The 22,632-nt window shown below is 36.8% G+C and overlaps 1 protein-coding gene across 3 annotated transcripts in view; it reads left to right on the forward strand.

The window, feature by feature from the left end:
* Positions 1-3,946: 3,946 nt before the first annotated feature.
* LOC139981911 (uncharacterized) overlaps positions 3,947-22,632 on the forward strand; it is a 41,290-nt gene continuing 22,604 nt past the window's right edge. The window contains exons 1-16 of one of the 3 annotated variants that reach the window (XM_071994323.1): positions 3,947-4,323; positions 4,749-4,810; positions 6,792-7,614; positions 9,242-9,512; positions 10,229-11,313; positions 12,209-12,346; positions 12,762-12,846; positions 15,454-15,777; positions 16,350-16,829; positions 16,997-17,223; positions 17,837-17,998; positions 18,771-18,923; positions 19,691-19,739; positions 20,444-20,763; positions 21,121-21,298; positions 21,772-22,074. In XM_071994323.1, the coding sequence (XP_071850424.1) occupies positions 4,791-4,810; positions 6,792-7,614; positions 9,242-9,512; positions 10,229-11,313; positions 12,209-12,346; positions 12,762-12,846; positions 15,454-15,777; positions 16,350-16,829; positions 16,997-17,223; positions 17,837-17,998; positions 18,771-18,923; positions 19,691-19,739; positions 20,444-20,763; positions 21,121-21,298; positions 21,772-22,074 (4,618 nt within the window). In that variant the 5' untranslated portion in view covers positions 3,947-4,323; positions 4,749-4,790. Of the gene's footprint in view, positions 4,324-4,748; positions 4,811-6,791; positions 7,615-9,241; positions 9,513-10,228; positions 11,314-12,208; positions 12,347-12,761; positions 12,847-15,453; positions 15,778-16,349; positions 16,830-16,996; positions 17,224-17,836; positions 17,999-18,770; positions 18,924-19,690; positions 19,740-20,443; positions 20,764-21,120; positions 21,299-21,750; positions 22,075-22,632 lie in introns of all 3 variants that reach the window. The other 2 variants (XM_071994322.1, XM_071994325.1) reach the window with 2 other exon arrangements.

Genomic DNA, 22,632 nt, shown 5'->3' on the forward strand with positions numbered 1-22,632 from the left:
AAACCTACTCCAAATCCGTGTCGTTATTTGGTCTACCACCATTTATACATGATCCCGCTATGGTGCCGAGCATGCCATTCTTACTAAGTATCGCAACTTGACAATAATTATTTGATACTTTGTAAATCTTTCTTCTTGTTCTTTAGCAACCAATAATTTGATGCAATTATGATGGTAATTGTCTTTCTGTTTTTGTTCATGTTTCCATCAGTATAAGGAAATTTACCTTTCATGGTAGGCAAGTACTTCTTATTACACTGTATGTGGTAATGGGGCACATCGTGAGACCTGTAACTCTCAGAAGTCAGAACAAATCGTCCAAGAATGTTCAATGCATAATAGAATGTGTGTAACTATGATGGTCTCAGTAATGTTGGAAGAATCTAGCGATGTTTATAGGCTGTTACCCGCAGAGCATTATAAGCATTTAAATCAGAACTGTAGAGTTGAATCAAAGTTCATATAAAGTTCACTTTAGGTAAACTTCAATTTGGTTAAAAGATTTTAAAGTCGTCTGAGGTTTCTGGGGGATTCATTGTATGACTCAAATTTCTTCGATATTTAACCTATTTAACCACGGAGTCTGTATGATGATGGCAGAACCCGTGTCGATCAGTTTATTGCTCTACTCAACATATGAGAGCAACTAATAAACACTTTCATATACATAACACAGAACAAAGGGACAAAGAGACGGCTCGGCTAGAACTAACACCTACAACCGGTTTAGGACTGCTGTGCGCTGTATTTAGTTCCTTTTTTAAGCCTTTTATTGAAAATAACCATGATGGTTCCTTCTTTTTATTGTAAACATGTTACACGCTTCGCAAACCATAACATAACTGACAATGGTTGTTCCTTCTTTCTAGTTTAGCCTACCTCTTTGTGTAAATGTTACACGCTATACGCACACGGTTTTAAGTTCAGTCTACAGTTCATAAAGAAGAAATCGTACTTAGGCTTTATATAAGCAGTTGGTTAGGCCTCATCTGGAGTATGCTGTGCAGGCTTGGAACCTATATTTTGCTAAAGATAAGGAAGTACTTGAAAAGGTCCAGAGGAGGGCTACTAGGATGATTAGTTCTTAAAGAGTGTTCCTTATTATAGGCGGTTACAACTGTTGAATCTCATCACACTGGAGCTTAGGAGGTTACGTGGGGACTTGATTGTACCAGTTGTACCAGAGGTCATTGTCTTAAACTCCAAAGTCACATAGTAGGATTAATATTCGGTATAACTTTTTTCTAATAGGGTTGTGAATGAGTGGAACGGTTTGCCTGAGAAAGCTGTACTTGCAAGTAGTGTCAATGGGTTTAAGAATGCTTTGGACAAGCACTTTAAGCATTGTAATCGGGTCTGAGTGCTTGTGTCTTCATTTTTTTTTTCTCCATGGGGTCCTTGATGGGGACTTAAGTGTCCCTCCTGATCCTTTTTTTTCCTACTAAACTAAACTAAACATAGCGAGTATTGCACAGTATTGCAAAACAGTTTCAAACCATACAAAATAAATTTCATCCAAGGTGTTGGGACCAGCCAGAGAAGTTGTTTTCCCTTCATATTGTTATGAGAATTTGCATACACTTTTCTTGTCACATATTTTCCGTGGCTCGTCCCTATTTTCCCGAGGGTTGAAATGACCTCGGAATAGCGTTTGTTGATTGATCTGAACCTTTGTTTTTTCTTCTTTTTTTTGTGAGAGAGATGGGGAGGGGTGGGTTAGTAACTTCCTCGATTTTGTGACTTGAAGCATTATTGATACCATACCGAATTCTCATATATTTATAAATTATTGGCTTCTCGATATAAGTAATAGCATGAACCAACAAGTTCACCTATAAAGACTAGACAAACCACAAATGTATTATACGTTCTTGAATCTCATTAAAGGGATCTCATTAAATGAGATCTCAAAATAAAGAAGTTTTAGATGCAACTTACAAGGCCTGGGAAGTGCTATTTCCGGCAATCTGGGACGGGCCGCAATTGTGGCAACAAATTTCTTGCTACGGTACGCGCCAACAGATGGTGGCGCTCCGCTTAGATAGTGTCATGATGGTCTCTTTAATTAAGGATATGGCCTATCCAAGGGCGGCGGAACCGGGGGGCACAGGGGCACGTGCCCCCCCCACTTTTCCTCAGGTTAAAAATGTGCCTTTTTTCTACGTAAAAATTGAGGTGTCTCAAGTTAGCAAGAGGTCAGGGAACCAGAATGAACACTCGGGAAGGGCCGTTTCCGGCCATCTGAGGGCATTGTAAAACCAACAATTTTCTTGTACGCACCGCGCCAACTGATGGTGGCGCTCCGCTCAGATATATAGTTGTGCATGGAACTTATTCGGAAGTTCCTACATTAGCAACTCTAGCTTGATTTCACCCCATTCTGTATCAAAAGAAAACTTGTTCCGTTTCCCAATTTACATATTGGATATTGCAGTGCTAGTATGCATATTTTCCTTGAGGGTGGGGGGGGGGCGGGCGTTGATGGAGTGATGTGTATAGGCAAATAAGATAATACAATAAGAGTTATAAAGGGTACTAAATATCAGGCTGCATCAGTCCAATCGAATTCCTGCAAAGTGCCCTTCGACGTCGGTGCCCCCCCCCCCCAGATTAAAAGTGCTTCCGCCGCCCTTGGGCCTATCCACTAAAATTTTGTATCATAAAAGGCCCTGGTATCATAATAATAATAATAGTAGTGATTTATAACGCGCGCTTATCTACCCGGAAGGGCGCTGAGGGCGCTGGAATGGAAAATAGAAATGAAAGGGCATACACGAATGAACAAAAGAGTTATTGGTTAACATTGATGAATGCTTGATACATAATAAGAATTGTCAGAAGTTTTTTGAACGAAGTGAGCATCGCATCTGAGTTCTAGTGGTAAGCCATCCCAGAGGCCATGTATGTTTCGGCTGATGTAACTTTGGAGTAAATGCTCTGGCGAATAAACATTTGATAATGCTATTTTACAAAATAACATACAACTTACAAACTTGCAGCCAAGCACACCCCCTCTCACTCTCCCTATCCGTCCCTTTCCTTCCCTCATTTCCCCTCGTTCACTCCCCACACATACATCAAAGGTCAAAGGTTAAAGGTCAAAGGTCCCATCCTTTAACAAGAAAAAAAGAGGTTCATTCAATGTTAAATTAAATTAGTCACAAAAGAGGTGAAAGTTAGTCAAACTGACTAATTTGTTTTGTTCGTCGCTGTCTGATTAATTGATTCGACCACGTGACTACATTTTTGATACTTTCCGACCAGTTCCAATTTAGTCATCACTAAACGTTTCAACCAGTTACCATCGGTAATTGTGTTTTAGTGAAAGATGCATTTATCACTCTTATTATCATAAAATTAAACTGAGGTTACCTTCCCAACATAAAAAGAAGTTTCTAATAACCAAAGAAAGGTTTATTAAGAACAGTTTTTTTTCAAGTTGTTTCGATAAACTAAATTAGGGTGATTAAATGTTTTTTCCACATTTCCTCTTTTTTTTCCACTTTTTTGCGAAGATATTTGTGAATTTTATTCATTTCACTTAATATAATTTGTGCTTTAATGCCCTGATCTTGTACGCATGACTAAGATGATTTAGTCTTGAAAATTCCAAATGAGCTTAGGCATGACGTATGCAACATCCGGGAACTTTGGATGGCTATTTTGGCGCAATAACTAATGGTCATACGTGCATATGATTTCTGGGGGAAAAAAGATATCTTCAATTCATTGGAGATATCTGAAATTGATTGCAGATATCTCGAATTAAATTGAAGACATCTGTAATATTATTGAATAAATGTTAACATGGCGTTCCATACGTGCGGATGGTCATACTTGTATATTAGTACAGTGCCATTGGGCAGGATATAACAACTGTAGGGAAGAATTATGAGTCCGCCCCTTTATTCTAATATCCTGCACTATGTGTACAGTGCACACAGCTACTCGTACACACAAGCGGCTACAGTGCAGTGTCATGTTCCGTATTATGTATACGTGCTTTACGTCCGTGTAGGCCTTAGTGTAGTAGTACGAAACACAGCAGTAACTTGTATGTGTGTGTGTATGTATGTATGCTTATTAGATCCTCCTGCAAGCAGGAACTCGCGAAGAAGCCTCATAGGCATATCAAAGCAGCAAGCTGACCATAATTATGAATTGTTATTGTCAACAACTCTGTAACTGGACGACATACATTAATCTGGGAGTGACTCGAACCGGGGACCTTACTTCGTGGAACTTCGTCAAATTTGTTTAGCCTAAGCATATTATCCGCCACGCAAGCTTGGACGATACAGCCGAAATATCATCAGTAACAAGGTAAACAGTTGGAATAAGACACAGCATATATCGCCGGAAACTAGTAGTAACCCTATTTGAAGACAGTTGCCAAATACAGAACTGGCGTTATGACAAAGTTAGGCTAAACTAGAGTGTCTAGGCTTACACCATAGAGCCGGATATAAGAACTAGAAAACGAACTTCTCAAAATAGCGGTGCCATTACTGAACCGGGCAAATTGCGCAAGTGTGAAAGTCGTCTGTTCACTCTTCGTTAATACCAACGATGATCAAAAGCATAATTTTATCCATCATATTAAGGTTGCTCGTTAAACATCACAAAGGCCAGAGCATTCACCTAAAAGAAGGGAATCCATTTCTATGATCTCTGTACTTGCGATATTCCTCGATAAGAATTTTTTTAGAAAGTCGTTGCTAAAGAATTTTTTCTAATCTAATCCGCAGATCAGGACTCCCGCTGCAATAATTTAATTCTCACATATCACAATGGCCACCACAAAAGCCACGTAAGATTCAATATATTAATATTCTTTAATATGAAAGATTCAAATGTGTTTATACTGGTCAACTGTACATGGCAGTACTTAAAAGTATTGATTACTTTATATGTTTAATTTACATTCTTCTTTATATAAGCAATGTTGTATACTGAAAATCTTTCATAAGCCGGGCTTCTCGTTCCCAGACAACACCTGGAATAGGGGCAAGGGATCAGTGTCGAAGTGGGAGGGATGGTACAAAAGGGTAGCAGGACATCACAGTGTCGTTGAAAAGAGCAGGTGAACCACAAAGATATCTCAAATCGCTCATAAAATGGATCCTCTCTGCATTCTGTGCCACAAATGCCATTATTAAAGATATATGACCTTCGATTGGTTGATTTAATTTATCAGCAAAATTGCACGTCTTGATTACACATTCCTAAGTGTCTCAACAAAGGACCTTTTTTATGTGACAAACAATGACAAAACGGAGCTTACATGCATGGGCACTTCTAATCTTTGAAACGGAGCACTTTTTGACGTTTTCGTTAAGAAAATGAGGCACTAGTCAATTTGGATTCCCCGCATCGGGTCAATTAATCGCCCATGGATATAACACAAATGGTGTATGCCAAAGCTTAAAGAACAAACTTTGCTTCTAGTAAAACTGGTTCTATATCTAGACAGGTTTCCAAGATATTTTCATTCAAAATATGCTAAAACTCTGGAATGCTCACTTAAGGGTTCAGAGATCAATGACGTCGGCGCCTCAGTGCAATCCTCAGTCTTAATTTTATTTCATTGTTTTAAAATTTGGAATAACTCCACCAACACATGTTCTTTTATCTCCATAAAAGCAAAAAGCATCTTGGATGACATTTAACACCATTTGTGATTGACAAACTTGCAATGTATCTTAACATGGCATTTGAGGCCATCAAATTCTTCACGATGAGTTTTGTGTTGTATCTGAGAAACTGATCTAATGTTCTTTGTATAAGAATAAATTCGGTCCAGTCACTTCAAAGGGATTAACCTCACTTGTATAAAGGTTCATTTCTTTAAAATATAAAGTTTTATAGACATCCAAGATTGGCTAATAGCAGCGTGTTTTGATGGTCTACAAAATACGACGTTTACTTTTGTAACTTAAGTCATCCTTTATATCCGTATATCTCAACTTTTCTATTTCTATAATATGCCTATTATATACCTTGTAAATATTGTTGCTTAGGTGATGGAAGTCTTGGGTGTGAGCCAACGAAAGTCGAAAGTGGGTGCTCAGAGAGGTCAGACAGGTTGTATCAGAAATAAGGAAGATGGGGGTCTAAAGGGGGTAGAAATGTGTGAGTTTTCTAAAATGTATATTATATGTAGGCTACCTAATATGGTATTGAGAAAAGAGGGAGTTAACTTTGACTTTAGAATTGGCCTTGTGTTGTTGTGCTGGTTGTTGAAAAAATGAAGCAACGGCGTGGTTGGATGAAGTTACTGGAAACTTATGGAGACCTGAGAGATTGAGTGAAAGAATTAGGACTGTGTGTGGATACAGGTAGGGATAGAATAAAATTTACTGGACATGATCAATATTCTTTCATTTTATCTTTGGATTCTGAACTTAGTTCAACGTTTCTGCAACAAACTTTGCAGCTTTGTGGGGACTACTAATACATCGAACCTCTGCTCGACAGGTTCTATTTAATTTAATGGGAAACTATTGACGTCGTGGATCTATAGGCCAGAATTATCCAAATTATTAGGCCTTTAAAGTCTCGTTTCTTACATCTTTGAGATAAGTATATCAATTAGTTTGCTCTAGACACTTTTAAAGATTTTAATTCCACGCATTCATTACAAGTCTGTACCATTTGCAAGACTACAGATACAGTCTAAGAGCTATCCATCAACATTCCTTTGATTAAAAATCACTCTTAATTCTTCGTTATCATGGAAACAAGCTTCCAACCTTGACCTTACTTTCACTTCTTGCCTTCCATATATACAGAGGGCATGCAACGATACCACGATTCAATGTACAAGATGGTTACACGGTGTGTTCCATGGACGTGCAAGATACAGGCCGTTTGGCTGTCGCTGGATATAATGAAAAGACACACTGCACCTTTATCGATCTGTTTATGTTGCATTTTGATCCATATTCTGGAGAAAAACCGTTGTTATTTACGTCAGAGCCTTATTATTCTAAAGAATTTACCGAGTTTGGTTCATCGTGGCGGTCTGTTGTGTCATTGGATGGTAATCTGTTTCTAACGTGTTGTGAGAACACGATAGCATTGTACCAAAGTAGTAATGGCGGTCTGGTCAATCAAGGAAAGTTTACCGGTAAAGCCAGGTGTATGACAACCAGAAATGGTTTAATTTATGTCGGTTTAGATGGATCCAAAGAGGTGATTGTTTTAGATTTGAAAGAATTGAGACCAAAAAGGACAATCACTTTAACAGAATTACAAGATGGTGAATGCCCCGTTGATATAACAGTTAGTAATAATAAACTGTTTATCTGTACAGACTATTATATGAGAGCTTTAAAGTGTAATAGTGACGGAGAACTAGAACAGGAGTATACACACAAACAGTACAGATCTGCTTGGAGTATAACAGTCTGTGAAGAGAAAGGATTAATATTTATATTATGGGGCGGTTTAGGGAGTAGAAACGTTGTTGTTTACTCGCAATCCATCTCTGGGGGTCATATCTTGGCTTCTTGTAAAGTTCCTGATTATTCCTTGAGAATCGGGATCAATAATAACATAAACAGATTGACTGTGGTAACCTGGGAAACTGGAGAAGTATATGAATATCACACAGTAAGTACTAATACATGATATATAGGCCTAATGTAAAACTTGGGACTTTATATCACTTTTATTCAAACTGTCCTTTGAATGAAGATCAACGAATTCGGTTTCATTCAATGCGAACAAGTGAGGAGAAGACACTGTTTCGAGATCTAATTTTCAAACTTTAAAAAATAAGAACATTTTTGGTTCCTTGCTGAAAGCAAAGGAACCTTTGTAGCAAGGTCGGCTTGTTTTTACATGTGTGTGTGTGTATGTGTGTCACAATTAAGTTTGTTTGCACGATAACTCAACAGGTCACAGGGTCAAACGTCAAACTTTGCAAATCGCAATAACTTTGCAACTACAAGTTGGAGTTTCTTCAAACTTGGTATGGTGAAGTTGATAGACCAACTATTTTGTTAAATATAGTGCATTGGAACAGCAGTGTGAAGTCAATTAATGTGTAGCCTTATAGGCTAAGTATTATCAACATTGATAAGTACTAAAGTATTTACTTTCCATATTTAGCTGAGCACAAATAACAAATAACACAAATACAGTTTTATTTGAATACAAAATCATATGAGTAGGCTCTCCCCGTCTCAGCTATAGGTTCGTGGACACGTTGTAACCGAGGAGTGGATGGAAATTACCCGAATTAGTTGAGGATCCACTTCACACCCCTTCTCACCCACATCTCCCTCATCCCCTTCTCAATCTTCTGCTGAAAGCTAGAAACAGTATCATAAACAAATATATATTTACAAACAACTGCTTTTATAATTGTTATCATTCTTGGTGAAGTGCATGGACTGTTATATTTGAAGTGTTTGATAAGCAACCCGCTCGAGCTAAAACAAAACTACGTTAGTGCATGGCTAGTCTAAGGTGCTAAATAACGTCAGTGTTGCCTAGTAACTCTTGAAATTAAGTATTAAAGCAGTACAATATATATATATATATATATATATATATATATATATATATAAGATTTCTCTTAGAAACCCGTATACTCTGAACAATGCTTACCATGTTAATTTTATTTAGAGGCCGAAATTGTGTTCCAATGGGAATGAAGGTTAAGGCTGACTCATGGAAGAACGAAGCTCATACTGGAAGCTCAGCATCATTCGCCTGTATGCGTGTATACTGACACATACGATGAACCGATTTTGGAACAAATTTTCATCCACTCTATTTACTCCCGCCTGAAGCCCCCAACTTCACTCACAAAATGTCCAGTATACTATATTTTGTCAGGTTTCTATTTTGAATAATAACGGAAAATAGTAGAGAATTTTCCAATACACCACTGTTAGATAAGACTATGGGACCGTCGACCACACGACCACACGGATCTGTAGACTTTACAGACAGACCACCTGTATTGACGTTAAGAAAGCCCCCTCCCCCGTCCTTCCCCTCCTAATCTTGCAACTGATTCATGCATATTTATGAGGAGGCAGGCTGAGCATTATTTTTGTAAGCGAAGTATGTAAACACGATAACTCAACTGATTTTGGTGCTCATATAATGAATATTAACGAGTTCGCGTGGTCAAATGTCGAAATCTCAAAATTGCAATAACTGCAAAATCCTCATTATTTGGAGTCTACCACCACCAGTCTAATATTTGATTTTCGTTTTGTTATAGAGTGACATATTTACTTTTGATAACCTCCTGAAGTGCTCAGATGCATTGATTGAGAAAGATGACTGTCAGAAGCTACTTGACTACCTTGAAGTTCCAGCTAAGGAATCAAAGGACATTATTGAGAGTGATGCACCTTTTTCATCTCTTGTCCACTATCCCAGAGAGGCAGGGAAGGTTTCTTATGATGACATCAACTATTTAATGACAGCATGCTCTGACAAAGGACTGAGTAAATTGATGACAGTATTAACTGTCTACCAAAAAACTCAAGGTATGTTTATATCAGAGAGCGTAACAAGTTAAATATGTTATGCCTTGCAAAACATGCAAACGCATTGCCCTCAAAATATATAAATACAATTTGAGGTTATACACCATTGTATTGTTTAACCAACCAATGGTTGATAGAATAAGGATCATCCACCAATACCCTAAGATACAAATAATGTGATAAATGAGTTGGCAAGAAATTGAATAACCGCAATTGACTGTAAAGTACGCAAACCCAGAAAGAGAATCCAATTTGGATGTTCAGAAGTTAAATTATTCCACACTTCATGCTTCATTCAATGTCCAGGTCTTGCATCACAGTCAATTCTTTGCATATATGTCTGTAACTTATGGGATATACTCTCAAGTTTGATTGGGATATGTTCAGACAAGATTAGTAAAATTTTGGAATTTTCTTCCTTTTTAAATTTTGTAATTTAGTATTCTTGATAGATGGGAGCATCATTGAAAGCGCCTGACTTTGTTGAATTGCTCAGAAGCAGAGCCAAACTAAACCCCCCAAAAAAGTAAAAGATTGACATGGTCACCTCAAATAACATTCTAAAGTTGGACCAAAATGTGACCTCACTCTAAATTTGGTGCAAGTTTGTTTCAATATTTTGTGGGAAGTTTTGACCGCATAAATTATTACGTAACTAAATCTCTTTGATGGAAGACAATCTTTAACCATGTTTGCATCCTATATGTTTGTTTCAGATTCAAAGTTTACTAGAAAAGAAGGTATTAAACAACAACTCACTGGAAGACTAAATGCAGAGGAGGAGGATAGAGAGCAACTCACTGATAAACTAACAAAATCAGGTGAAAAGCATCAAATTACTGGAAGACTTCAAGCTGCAGAGGAAAAGAGACAACTTCTCAGTGATAAACAAACAGAATTAGTAAATGAGAGACAACAATTTATCGCACGAATAAACACAGCAGAGGAGGAGAGAAAAAACGTTGCTGAAACATTAAAGTCAACAGAGGAAGAAAGACAACAACTCTCTGAAAGATTACAGACAGCAGAGGAAACTATACAACAATTGAAAGATACATTAAAGGCAACAGATGAAGAGAGACAACAACTTACTGGAAGATTAAAGACAACAGAGGCGGAAAGACAGCAATACAAAGATGTATTGAAGGCAACAGAGGAAGAAAGACATCAACTGAATAGAAAACTAATGACAACAGAGGAGGAAAGAAAACAATTCAAAGATGCATTTAAGGCAACAGAAGAGGAAAGACGAAAGCTGAATGGAAGACTAAAGACCACAGAGGAGGAAAGACAGCAATTCAAAGATACATTGAAGGCAACAGAGGAAGAAAGACAACAGCTGACTGGAAGACTAAATACAACAGAGGAGGAAAGACAGCAACTCAAAGATACATTGAAGGCAACAGAGGAAGAAAGACAACAGCTGACTGGAAGACTCAAGTCAACAGAGGAGGAAAGACAGCAACTCAAAGATACATTGAAGGCAACAGAGGAAGAAAGACAACAGCTGACTGGAAGATTGAAGACCACAGACGAAGAAAGACAACAATTCAAAGATACATTGAAGACAACAGAGAAAGAAAGACAACAACTTACTGGAAGACTAAAGGCATCAGAGGAGGAAAGACAACAACTGAACGATACTTTGAAGGCAACAGAGGATGACAGACAACAGCTGACTGGACGGCTAAAGACCACAGAGGAGGAAAAACAACACTTCAGTGACAGATTGAATACAACTGAGAACAAACTGAAGACATTGAAGGATGAGAAGGAAGAATTACTTCAGCAGCAGAAAGAGGTTAGACTTCACATAGCATGTGATTATAGATAACTGATGACCAACTTACTTGACTTCGGTCATGAGAAAGTTAGTCACTATGACAAGACAAGACAACTACCCTTTTAGTACTGTCGAGTGACTTTGTTATTTATCATTTACAAACACATGTATTTTCAGAAATTAGGGAATGTTTATGATGTCCAACAGTAGAGATCACATTTTGAACATATGAACAGCTCTATGTCTTTAGAATTTTATGGAAACATGATATTAAGTTCATGTGATTTACATTAACTCAACGTGTATTAATATAGACCAAGAACAGAACATTCAGAGAGTATTCATTTCATGATGTAATGCTATTTTAATGTGGAAGCTCACTACTGAATTTTTTTACTTGTTTAGTTACAAGTGACAGTTTCAGTTAACTAGCAAAAGTAAACAGAGGAATTCTTCGTGTGCTATGGCACAATGTCTAGTAGAAAAAAATTAACAAAAAGCATATCATGGAAATTATTGAACATTAAAACAATATATAATTAGTTAGTCTATTTGATATAAATGAACGTCTGTCAATGTGATAGGCCTACATTCCTTCTTCTAGAACAGTAGTTCCACCGTTCATGGAAGTTACTTTTGAAGGTTAGCTCACATTTTCAGCACTAAATTATTGTGAACAAGTGATTTTCTCTGAACCAGGTAGTAATTATCCAATAGTCACAACTTCAAATAAATGTCGCCGACGTCATCATATCAGCCTGCCTGAAATAAGTTTGAAGGAATTTGTTAAGTTGAATGTTTTCGCTTCGTACCGACTACTTCAATGTTAGTATATATTTTAATTGGTGGCAAGTAACCACGGGGAGATGCATCCTTCTCAGTTGTCTCATACACTGTATTGTTTACATGACAGGAGCTGGAAAAGGCCAAATCAAGTCTGAGGGCTACAAAAAAAGAACTTGTGAAGTCTCAACTGGAATATGATAAAGAAGCCATGGCTTTACAAGAAGTCCTGAAGCAGAATAGGGAAGCCTTACATCAGCAAGCATTGGTAAGTATGATTAAGCATAGTAAGTGAATTATTAAAATAGATTAGTGTGTATGTGTAGCCAGCATACCATTAGTAGCAAAAGACGTGTGTTTGTAGAGTGAGCAAAACATTGTGACGAGACCATTACTGTGCTGAATTTATGATCAAACTTTCCACTGTCGGTGTAACAAGGTGACAGCACAAGCTTGAGCTTTACAAACAATAGTTCAATAATGTTCACAAATGTCCTTAATTCATGCTACAAGTAGTGTGAAGTGAGTAATGAGTACATTCACCTATTCTAAACTCAGTTGCTTCTATCAGCTAAAGACTTAATTGGTGTAACTTGACAGGTGACAGAAAGGAAAACTGGGGTTGTATTTTCAATGTGTCAGTACTTTAAATAAGATATCTTTCATATGCTGTTTATATACAGGCTCCATCCGCTTCTGTAACGGAGGAAGAAACCTTACTTGAAGAACATGAAACTCTTAACATAACACATGAATCAACATTGGCAGGTAGGATCACAATGACAAGATCATTACTGCAGCTTGTGGTAAATTTCCAGGCATTATAACGTTTGCGTATGTAAGTTTCTTTTTCGTTCTACATGCAGATCTTCAAAGCTGTCAGGGGAGATGTAAGGTGGGGTGGGGGTGGGGTGGGGTGGTGACTTGATTTAATTTATGTAATGTAGGATATATTGTCAAACTGTCAATTATGTTAAAGTATTAAAGGTAAAGTGAGCTTTGCAGAGGTGTAAATAAATCAAGGAGTATCATGAATTCAGGTTAAATCTGTTTGATTCCTTGCCAAAAGCAGAAATATATGCGACGGTGAAGTTGTTGTGATGTTGTGTCTGTGTGACCCTTGGGGTACATTTCATATTGAGTATGTAGTTTCCCCTTAGGTAAAACTGGTTTTGGGTTGTTGCTGGTATTTGTAAAATGTCATTTGAGGTCAGCACATGTCACATTCAACATTGTTTGCACAATATCGCAAAAAGTGAAAATTGCAGGGATTTTATACTGGTGGGTAACTCGCCGTTGGTGAGCAGACGATCTGTAGTGTTTTCGTGACTGTAAAAGGTCTTTTGAGGTCAACAGAGAGCAAAATAGTGTGGCAAACTTTTAAACATGTTATCTCACAGAAGGTAGCATGTTCAATTCTTATATCTGGTTTTTGTATATCCTGTAATTAGTTCAGCAAATCCTGTTGTTTGTGGTAGAGGTGAAAGGTCATTTGATATCAGGAGAGGGCAAATGTGAAAACATCATTATGAGCTATATCTCCAGAACTACAAAACGAGAGGAACTCATATATGCATGGTGTGATAGTCTAGTGTGTTGAATAGTTTGTACACTATTTAATGTAGGTCACTAAAAATGGATAATTTTTGTTTTGCCAAGTTAATGGTCTAGACGCACCCAATGACACATCTAGGTATCTGTTGTACTTCTGAAACAAATTGGTAACAATTTAACAATGGAGGGTCATTTAATGTGCGCCGCGGTAGCAATTAACTTGCGTACTTCGCCTTGCATTTATGTATCCCTTCTACAACTAATGTTATCATCGCAAAACTGCCGCAGTCCTGAAAAGTAAAATTAACAAGCCCAGCATTTTAGCTAAGGGGTTCACGTATCAATGTTTACTGCAATTTTTCAATTGCAAATTTGCTAGTTTTAAAAGATTGGACTGCAGATGAGACAGGATTCACTTTTTCTTAGCAACACAATCTAATTGCCTTACATGCACTCACAAATGCAGATCAAGCATTTTCTGACACAGAAAATAAGTCTCATGATAGTCTTTATCCAAAGTAAAGCAAGTAATATCAACCGAACCGTAAATGTGTGTTATAGTGGCGTTCTGTTGGTTAAGAAACTCCTACAATTTGAAACTGGCAAAGTGTTGAAATAATATACATGGTTAGGAGCAACAGGAGCACATCACAATACCTTGCATGGCTTGCATGTTTTTTTTAGTGTATATTGTGACATCTAGATTTGTATATATATGTTGATGGGTCAACAAGCAAATAACATCAGGCATACCAACACCTCCAATGTCTTTCCTGTGGAAAATAAAAGCCTTATCTAATGCCTCAGGTGAGGTAGATCACACACTCGTAAACTCTGAAAAGTACAAATTATGATTTGAATCATTTTAATATCATCTAAGGACCGTTGCTATTTATTAGACCGTTAAAGATGCTATGATAACACTGATGCTTGTTGTGTAGGTGTGTAGTTACATTAAGAGTACTTTAACCAGAGGGAAACCCCTCCCTTGCAGCAAAAAATGAGTTGCAAGCAAATAACCATCGCCAAAGTTCATAACTGCAGATGGAGAACAGTATCAATCTAAACAGTGTCAGCGCTTACATGGTTTGATGACAGAGAATCGTGTGACATAACACCACACCGGTGAAAGAAATACAGAGGGATATTTGTTGTTGTTGATAATTTATTGTATGTTCACTGTAACAACAAAGGGCTGACTTTGATGAGATCCATTTGGTATTTTGACATTTCGACATCTGCTGACCCCAAATGACCTTTGACATCCACCCAAAACGATAAGGTTCTTGTACTTACTAAAATACATATACACAGTATGAGCAATGATATATAAAATATCTTGGGGTATCATTTTTACGTTTGTGTTTATAAGGCTTTAAAGAGTGTGACCTATGACCTCCACCAAAACAATATGGTTCATGTACTCGTAACAAGGTAGCCACATGCAAAATATTACAACCAATACAGTTCCTATATGGAGATATCTTGTTTACAAGGATTTCAAGTTTTGACCCCTACTGACCTTATATGAACTCTTACCTAGATCTAATTGTGTAGAAACCTTACATTACATAAGGCTATCCTACCATGGATATGAGCTCTTTTGGTAGAGCGTTTTGAGATATCCACAGTTTTCTTCCTGCTGACCTTTGACCTTCACCCAAAGCAAAAGCATTATTTTATTAATTATGGGAAGCAACCTTATATTCAATTGATAAATAGGATCTCATTCATTATTTACTAATCGGTTTTATCAATTGGTTTGTTGTATTGACTGGGATCCATAACTGTATTTTTGTCTTACTGTTATTTACATTTCAGCTGATTACGGAAGATTAAAAGTCCAGGTTGCCGATGATCTTACTCTAGACAGTTGTGTGAAATTAGCAACTCTGTTTCGTCTACCACCCGCAGAAACTGATATGCTACGCAGGGTTTCTCTGATAGAGACGCCAGGAATCACTCTGATTAAATTCCTGGAGTCACGAAACATCATCAATATGTATGATGTCACTAACCTACATAAGGGTTTGGTTTATATTCAGCTAAACCAAACATATGAAGGTCTCTTAGTTCCATATCAGTCTAAAGTTGACCCCTTTCAGTTTGAAGAAAACCAATCACCACAACAACTTGACTGGCCTGGTAAGATCAATAAAATGATGTAACCAGAATACATAAAAACAAATATAGTACAGTAAAAACTCTAGAATTGTGTGTGAGTAGTCAGAGGTTATATCCAGCCTTCAGACAATTTGTTATTTAAACTATTCATTACCATTAATTATTAATATATGTATGTATGGTGAAAGTAATTACAAGTGGATCTTTTGACCAACTATTGTTGCCATTTGGTTTCTTTAAAATAGATAGATTGAAAATCGAAAATGCTAAAAAAAAAAAAAATAGGTTCCCGAGATTAGCCAATATTTGTAGGATCCATTAAGTCTTCTGGTCACTCTCCGACACGATGCTTGATTCTTTTGATACTCCTGTTGTCTGCTGCCATTCGTCAAATTTCTATGCAAGTGCAAGGATAGCATAGCAGCTTTAATACATAGGCACCATATCACTTATTGGAGGCAAAACTATATGCACAATATGAACAATGAATTACTCTCTGATTAGGGATAAATGTGGCTCAGTACGGCAGATTTGGTTTTTAAAAGTCAAAGGTTCACTTAATGGTGTTTGTGTTTCCATTATTCTATTTTTAGTTGCAAAAGTCAAATTTGACCGCGATGATGAATCAAACCCATCACAGGGTTCTGATGAAAGAGAAAAAGACCATGACCATAGTAAGGAAAGTTTGATGGAGAGAACAGAGAGAGAAGAACTACCAACACAAAGAAAAGATTCACAAATACTTGAAATGAGGTACCATCATTCATACATTGAACACAGGATAAAGTATGAAGGTGGAACTATTAGCATCATGGGGGTAAATCTGACTATTCCTGAAGGGGCTTTATCTTCTGAACGTGTAATTGCTGTTAAAGTGATTTATTATCCGAACATACCCCTCCCTGGAAGTGCTCGTAGGGGAAGAATGACACCTCTGATAAAGCTAGAGCCAGAAGGAATCGCCCTCAAAAAGCCAGCCCAGCTGACTATTCCTCACTCTGCTATTATTCCTGAGCCAGATCGACATGAAGTTATTATCTTCACTGGTCTGAAAGATGAAGAAAATTTACAAGGTAAAGATGGTGACCAATAATGACTTTACATGCAATTGATGAATGTACCAGGAGAAGTACAATGCGTAATGATGAGAATCAGTTCAGTTGAATTCAAAATATATATTATCTAATATGCTCTTGATATTAACTGTATTTAAGTTTACCAAAAATATATTTTGTTATAGGTGAAATAACTTGGACTGAAGAGAGATCTATTGTTAGGAAGCTAGACCAGGAGAAGATCAGTCTTGATATTAGCATCCTGAGCTACGTCTTTGTTAATTTACTCAGCCAAGAAACAGAACAGAAGTATACATTCCGTATTGTTCCATTTATTGATGGGATCCTTGATGCCAAAGATGATGTCTTAATAACTGTTTGTTTCTGTAAGGACAGTGATAAAGAGTACGAGGTGAGGATAATTTTTTGTTACGCTGGTGATATATGTAGTAGCGTAGAGGTCAGTTTTGTTCCATGTTTTTAGTTATTTTTAAGTTCAGGATTTGTATAGTGACTGGCAAATTATGAAGTGGTTTGTTAAAGGCACATAATTTATTGATTCATCGTAGCACATCAAAAAGAAGTATATGTTACATTTTAAATTAAACTTGACGTTGACATTAAACATGTTTCTGTCAAAAAGTGTTTGTGCTTAAATGAAACTGACAGTATTCCCAGAGTCATAAAGGAAGAATGCTGATAGTCTCATAGAGGGCCGATAAGGTATTTTACAACATTATTATTTATTTCTTAGGTCAAAATCTCATTTTCCTACAAAATATGTGTTTCCTCTCAAACTATGCAGAAGACCCAATTTTGATTGTGGCTTATCATTTGCTCATCGAGGATGTTGAGGGTGGGAGGATCTCAAGAAACAAGAACATTGGCCATGTGACCAAATTAAGGAAACAAAGATGATGTTACTTGTTTTGATTTCTCTATAAATAGTGAAGGTGCAACAAATTGTAAAATTAACTTTCTGCTTGTTTCTTTGCAATTTACATCTTCATGTTCTTATGTTTTAGTTGCTGTTAGAGGACCACCATTCCAAACTATGTCTAGGAAAATATTCAAAATTTCCAATTACCCGGACATTGTATGACGGCAGAGACCATGTTTCGTACATTAATCTGATCATGTCATCACCTGGTGATGGTTACCATCTGACGAAGGAAGAATCAACAAAGGTCTGTAATTGCCAATGCTATTAAAGTTTGTCTTTTAACATTACAATACTTGTAGTTAAGAATTGGTTACCTGAAGTAGACCAAATTGTGTAGCAGTTAGAGTGTTGCCCTACAACTATGTGGTTTCTGGTTCAAAATCCCAGCAGGAATCAAAATATAGGCAAACATCTGCTGTGCAGTGTTGTTGAGCAGGATCTTGTGTGGATTGGTATTCCTGGTTTATGAATAAAGAAGTGAAGTTTGGTCTTATGTTCTTTGGTATGGTTTTACCAAAAGCTTCCTTTTAACGTGGCTTTAATTTGGGGATGATGAACGGGGATGTCTATAATTCACCTACATTTTATTTGAGGCAGTGTTCAGATATTGTGGCACTCTGTCAGTACTTGGATTGGGAGGTTGATTAAGTGGCTGTACCGAAAGCAAGAATATTGGAGACAGAAAATAGTAATAATAGTGTCTCGAATCACTCATAAAACAGAGAATGATTGATATAAGACGGTGTTCATCCACAATCACATGAATACCCATGGCTCGAATATATTTTTGTAGGATGCCTACCCCTGGTAACAATCTAAATCAAATCATGTCATGGAATTCCTATTTACAATAGGAAATATGTTCTCCACCATCTCCCGATAAATTGTAAGGATTTGTACATGACCAAATGGCTTTTCCCTAACTCTTATATATTATATGTGACACTGTTTCTTTGAATACTTAAAAAGCATTCTCATTCTCAGTACATCGAATTTCAGTATCTTTTATCTATTAGCGTGTTGACATTGATCACCTCTGTGCTGCCAGTAGAGTCTCTCATCAATTCAGACTTACAAGGGACAAAGATGGAGACACTGACATGGTTGATGTGAAGTTAAATGTATCACAAAATGAAATGAACCAGACAGCCCTCATCCTCCAATCGAAGGTGAGTTATGTCTGCTGATTGTCGTCCAGCTGTTTGAGTTCACATATGTCTCTTCATTACATAATATTAAGCGGTACCTTCTCTCTTCTGATCATTTCTCTGCCAAGTGATGCCCCATCTGTCCGAAGTCTTGCAAATGTTTCCAAGCTGAAATATAAAGTAAATTTGTTGTGTCATTCAATAATGTGAACGCTGTGACTGAATTATATTTATTCGTTGGCATGCTCTCTATGGATCCCATTTCTTTGTAATATCCATGGTGGATGATAATTGAATTTAATTGAATTATAGTAGTCTTTTATTCATGTATTTTTTTCCAGTCCCTCGAGTGAACCTGGTATTCTTACATTTCTTATTTTGATCATGTTTTCCAACTTTGTTTCGACTCTTTGCTCTGTAATTAATAAATAACACTCAAAATGCATTGAATTGCTAAGAAAGTGCACATGTGACCTTTGTGTTATTACATACACCGGTTAACAATTATGGAAACTTTTATTGGCGGGGGGGGGGTATCTTATGAACCAATTCATGCATACTGCATAAATAATAGGTATGCTGTCATCAGCGTTCCTTTTTCTTTTGGGAATTCACACATTTATTATGTGTTGTTCCATGTCTGTTACAGCCCTATTTTTCTAGATTGCGTTTCTACTGTAAATCCAATCATTCATAGGGGTGTGATAGCCGGCATAATTGAATGTTAAACATTCTTACATTTAAAGTTTCCATCAGTCATATAATAATTTATTTTTGTTTTCTTTCAGGTGAAAAACATTCTCTTATCTCCGGAAAGCCAGAAATTTCTTAACCCAGGTGAGTTTTATGTAGAAGTGCAACAAATGGGTGGACTTATCTAGTTTTAGAAGTTAACCCTGACCAGCATCTAAGTGAAGTTGGAAGAAGAAAAATAAGTGATCATTGTTCCTATACATACACCAGGATGTATGTATTAGTTGAGATAAAAACTTAAACACAAGTAGAGAACATGGACCGTAAGTTTCTAAGTAAAGGTAAAAAGATAACAGCATTTGGTTTCAACAGTAGACACACATGAGCGTTACTTTAATCAACACTTGAAAAAAATACATATTGCTGCTGAACCCGAAATAAGTCTGATTTGCATGCTTCCATGTTTAGCTAGTTTGCTCACTTCCTACTTTGTAGCTCAAGCAACTTTGAAAGTGAAGCTATATACAATACTAGAATTTATCCACAAGCTAAGGGCTAAAAGTTGAAAAGTTGCACGCAAGTTTTGGACAGTGTATTGGACAGTGTACTTACCCAATTTATCGTATGCACGCACCAGGTGATGATTTGCATTCCAAAGTTCTCAATGCTGGTTGCATGCTTCTTGTGGGGCAGTTGTGCACTTGTGCGTGTTAGCTGCGAACATTGCTCATTATTCGAACCTGGCACTCAATTAACATCTGATTCAGGCAGTCTAATTTTACATGTGAAATCTGGTATTTGCTATATATTTTTCTAATGTAAAGTGGATGTTATGTCCTCACTTTCAGGCATACAAAAATATGAAAGGTTGAAAAGAGACATTGGAAAACTTCTGGATAAAAAGCATTGTAAAAAGCTAGGCAACTGGTTTGAACTCACGCAAGCAGAGAATGATGAAATTCAGGAAGCAGCAGAATCTGGAAAGATGCTGATGAAAATATTGGATGAAAGAGAGCTCATTATGCCAGACAGGATGATCGGAATGTATGACGGATTGAAAGATATTCCCTTTAATGAGGGGGCTACACTGTTGCTGGATTACATCGATACATCACAGGAGAAGGATGGACAGGAAAACGAAGGAGTGAAAGATGATAATAAGAAAATGGTTCGTGCTCTACAAACTTAGTTAAGATTTGCACTTCATACTTAAAGCAAAACAAAAGTCAGTTTGCATAAACTCAAGATCTTAGACTGGTTAGAACTTCTAGTACAGAATGTACTTTCTGATATAAAAAGTATTATTTTTGCTGTCATGCGAGTCTGTCTGAAATGTCTTCTTTACTGATAGTAACATTTTCTGCTTTCTGAAACTTAAGTTTGTAGAGATCTCATGTGCAAGAAGTCTGTGTAGAATATTCACTGCAGCCAAATCAATTGCAGTAATTAGTTTTCTATCTCCATGAAAGTATGATCAAAAATGTGAAATTGATAAACAATTTGAAATGTTTCAACATTGTTTCAGTTACAAATTCCCGCGAAAGAGGAAGTAATCTCAAAGAGGGAATCGAATTTGTCAGTAAGTTTTAAAACATTGATAGAAGAGGGATACAACATGCTGGATGTCCAAAGTGCCTTGAAATTGTCTCGTGGGAAACTGGTCTTGGGAAGACGGATTTTGTTACTTGCAAAGGAATTGCATGGTAAAGATACCTTATGTATTTAGCTACATGTGTATATCTGTTCTATTTCTTCCTGATATAACTAACCGCAACCTTATATGACATTCTATGGCCACATTTTAAGCCCTTGCTGTTTCAGTGTTCATGGAAGAAAAAGTATTTTTATTTATTTTATTAGGAATATTACTCACATCATAACTACAAAATAGAAAATTTATTCAGATACCTTATATAAACTTAAGTGTTGTTATTTTCATGTCAAACATTAAATGTCTACTCTTCACTGTCCCATTAAGACGTATATTTAAGTTTCATATTATATTTGATATCTACAAATAGAAAATAATAGCAGTTTTGTGTTAAAGAGGCTGTTTTCATAATGTGTGTTGAAACAGTTTATGCATTAACACATCTTCTATTGAAGTGACAAAATACTTTCCTTTCACTTGAAATATGTTAATTTTCTCCTCTAGAGAAACCTCCTTTGTTCACAGGATCCAATCTTTATAAAGAGCAGTACTTTGATCAGCATGGAGGAGAGGTGGTTATCGCAGGTGTAATTTTGCGTGTACCAGCTGGTGCACTACACACTAGAAAGATTGTTAGTCTGTGGGTTTCTACTGACCCTGCCAGTCAAGGACCTATCTCAAAGAAGAGTTTAAGATTGACCCCTTTTGTGAAATTTGGTCCAGAAAGCCTTACCTTACAAAAGCCTGTCACCTTGATTATTCCACACTGTGCTGTTACTCCAGCTAACCAGATGGGTATTGATGTGTACTCAGGTGTATTACAAACAGGTGTGTTTTGGTTTCTTGTGAATTGTGCTTTATAAGTCCATCGATCATAATATTTCACTTTAATGTTTTCCATGAACTTAATACATACTATTTATCCACCAGAGTGTTTCAAACAATTTGAAATTTGTTAGGCCAATAAAAATGTCGTATGAGGTCAGCAAAGGTCAAAGCTTGAAATCCATCTAAACCTGCATAACTGCAGAAGTAATGCTGGGATGTGAAAAATGTGAAAATGCTTGTTATGTGAAATCACCTGAGTACATGAACACTATAATTGGCAAGAAAATCACTAATTTCATTCTGGCTGTCTGGTTCTGTGTAATGTAGAAGTTATTCGTAAGAGGGAAGTATGGTACCAACAAATTATTTTTTACATCTTGCCAGAAGCAAAAGGAATCTATGCAATGGTACTGGCATGTGTGTGTGTGACACTTGTTCGTAAATATGTTGACTGAAAAATTCATTTTGGAATAACTTCAAACTTGGTTTGTGGATCTGTCTTTTTGAGTACAAGAACCTTTTTCTTTTCTGTGGCGGCCAAAGGTTAGTTGAGGTCAA

The sequence above is a fragment of the Apostichopus japonicus genome, chromosome 16 (assembly GCF_037975245.1).
Source record: "Apostichopus japonicus isolate 1M-3 chromosome 16, ASM3797524v1, whole genome shotgun sequence".
Taxonomy (NCBI): Eukaryota; Metazoa; Echinodermata; class Holothuroidea; order Aspidochirotida; family Stichopodidae; genus Apostichopus; species Apostichopus japonicus.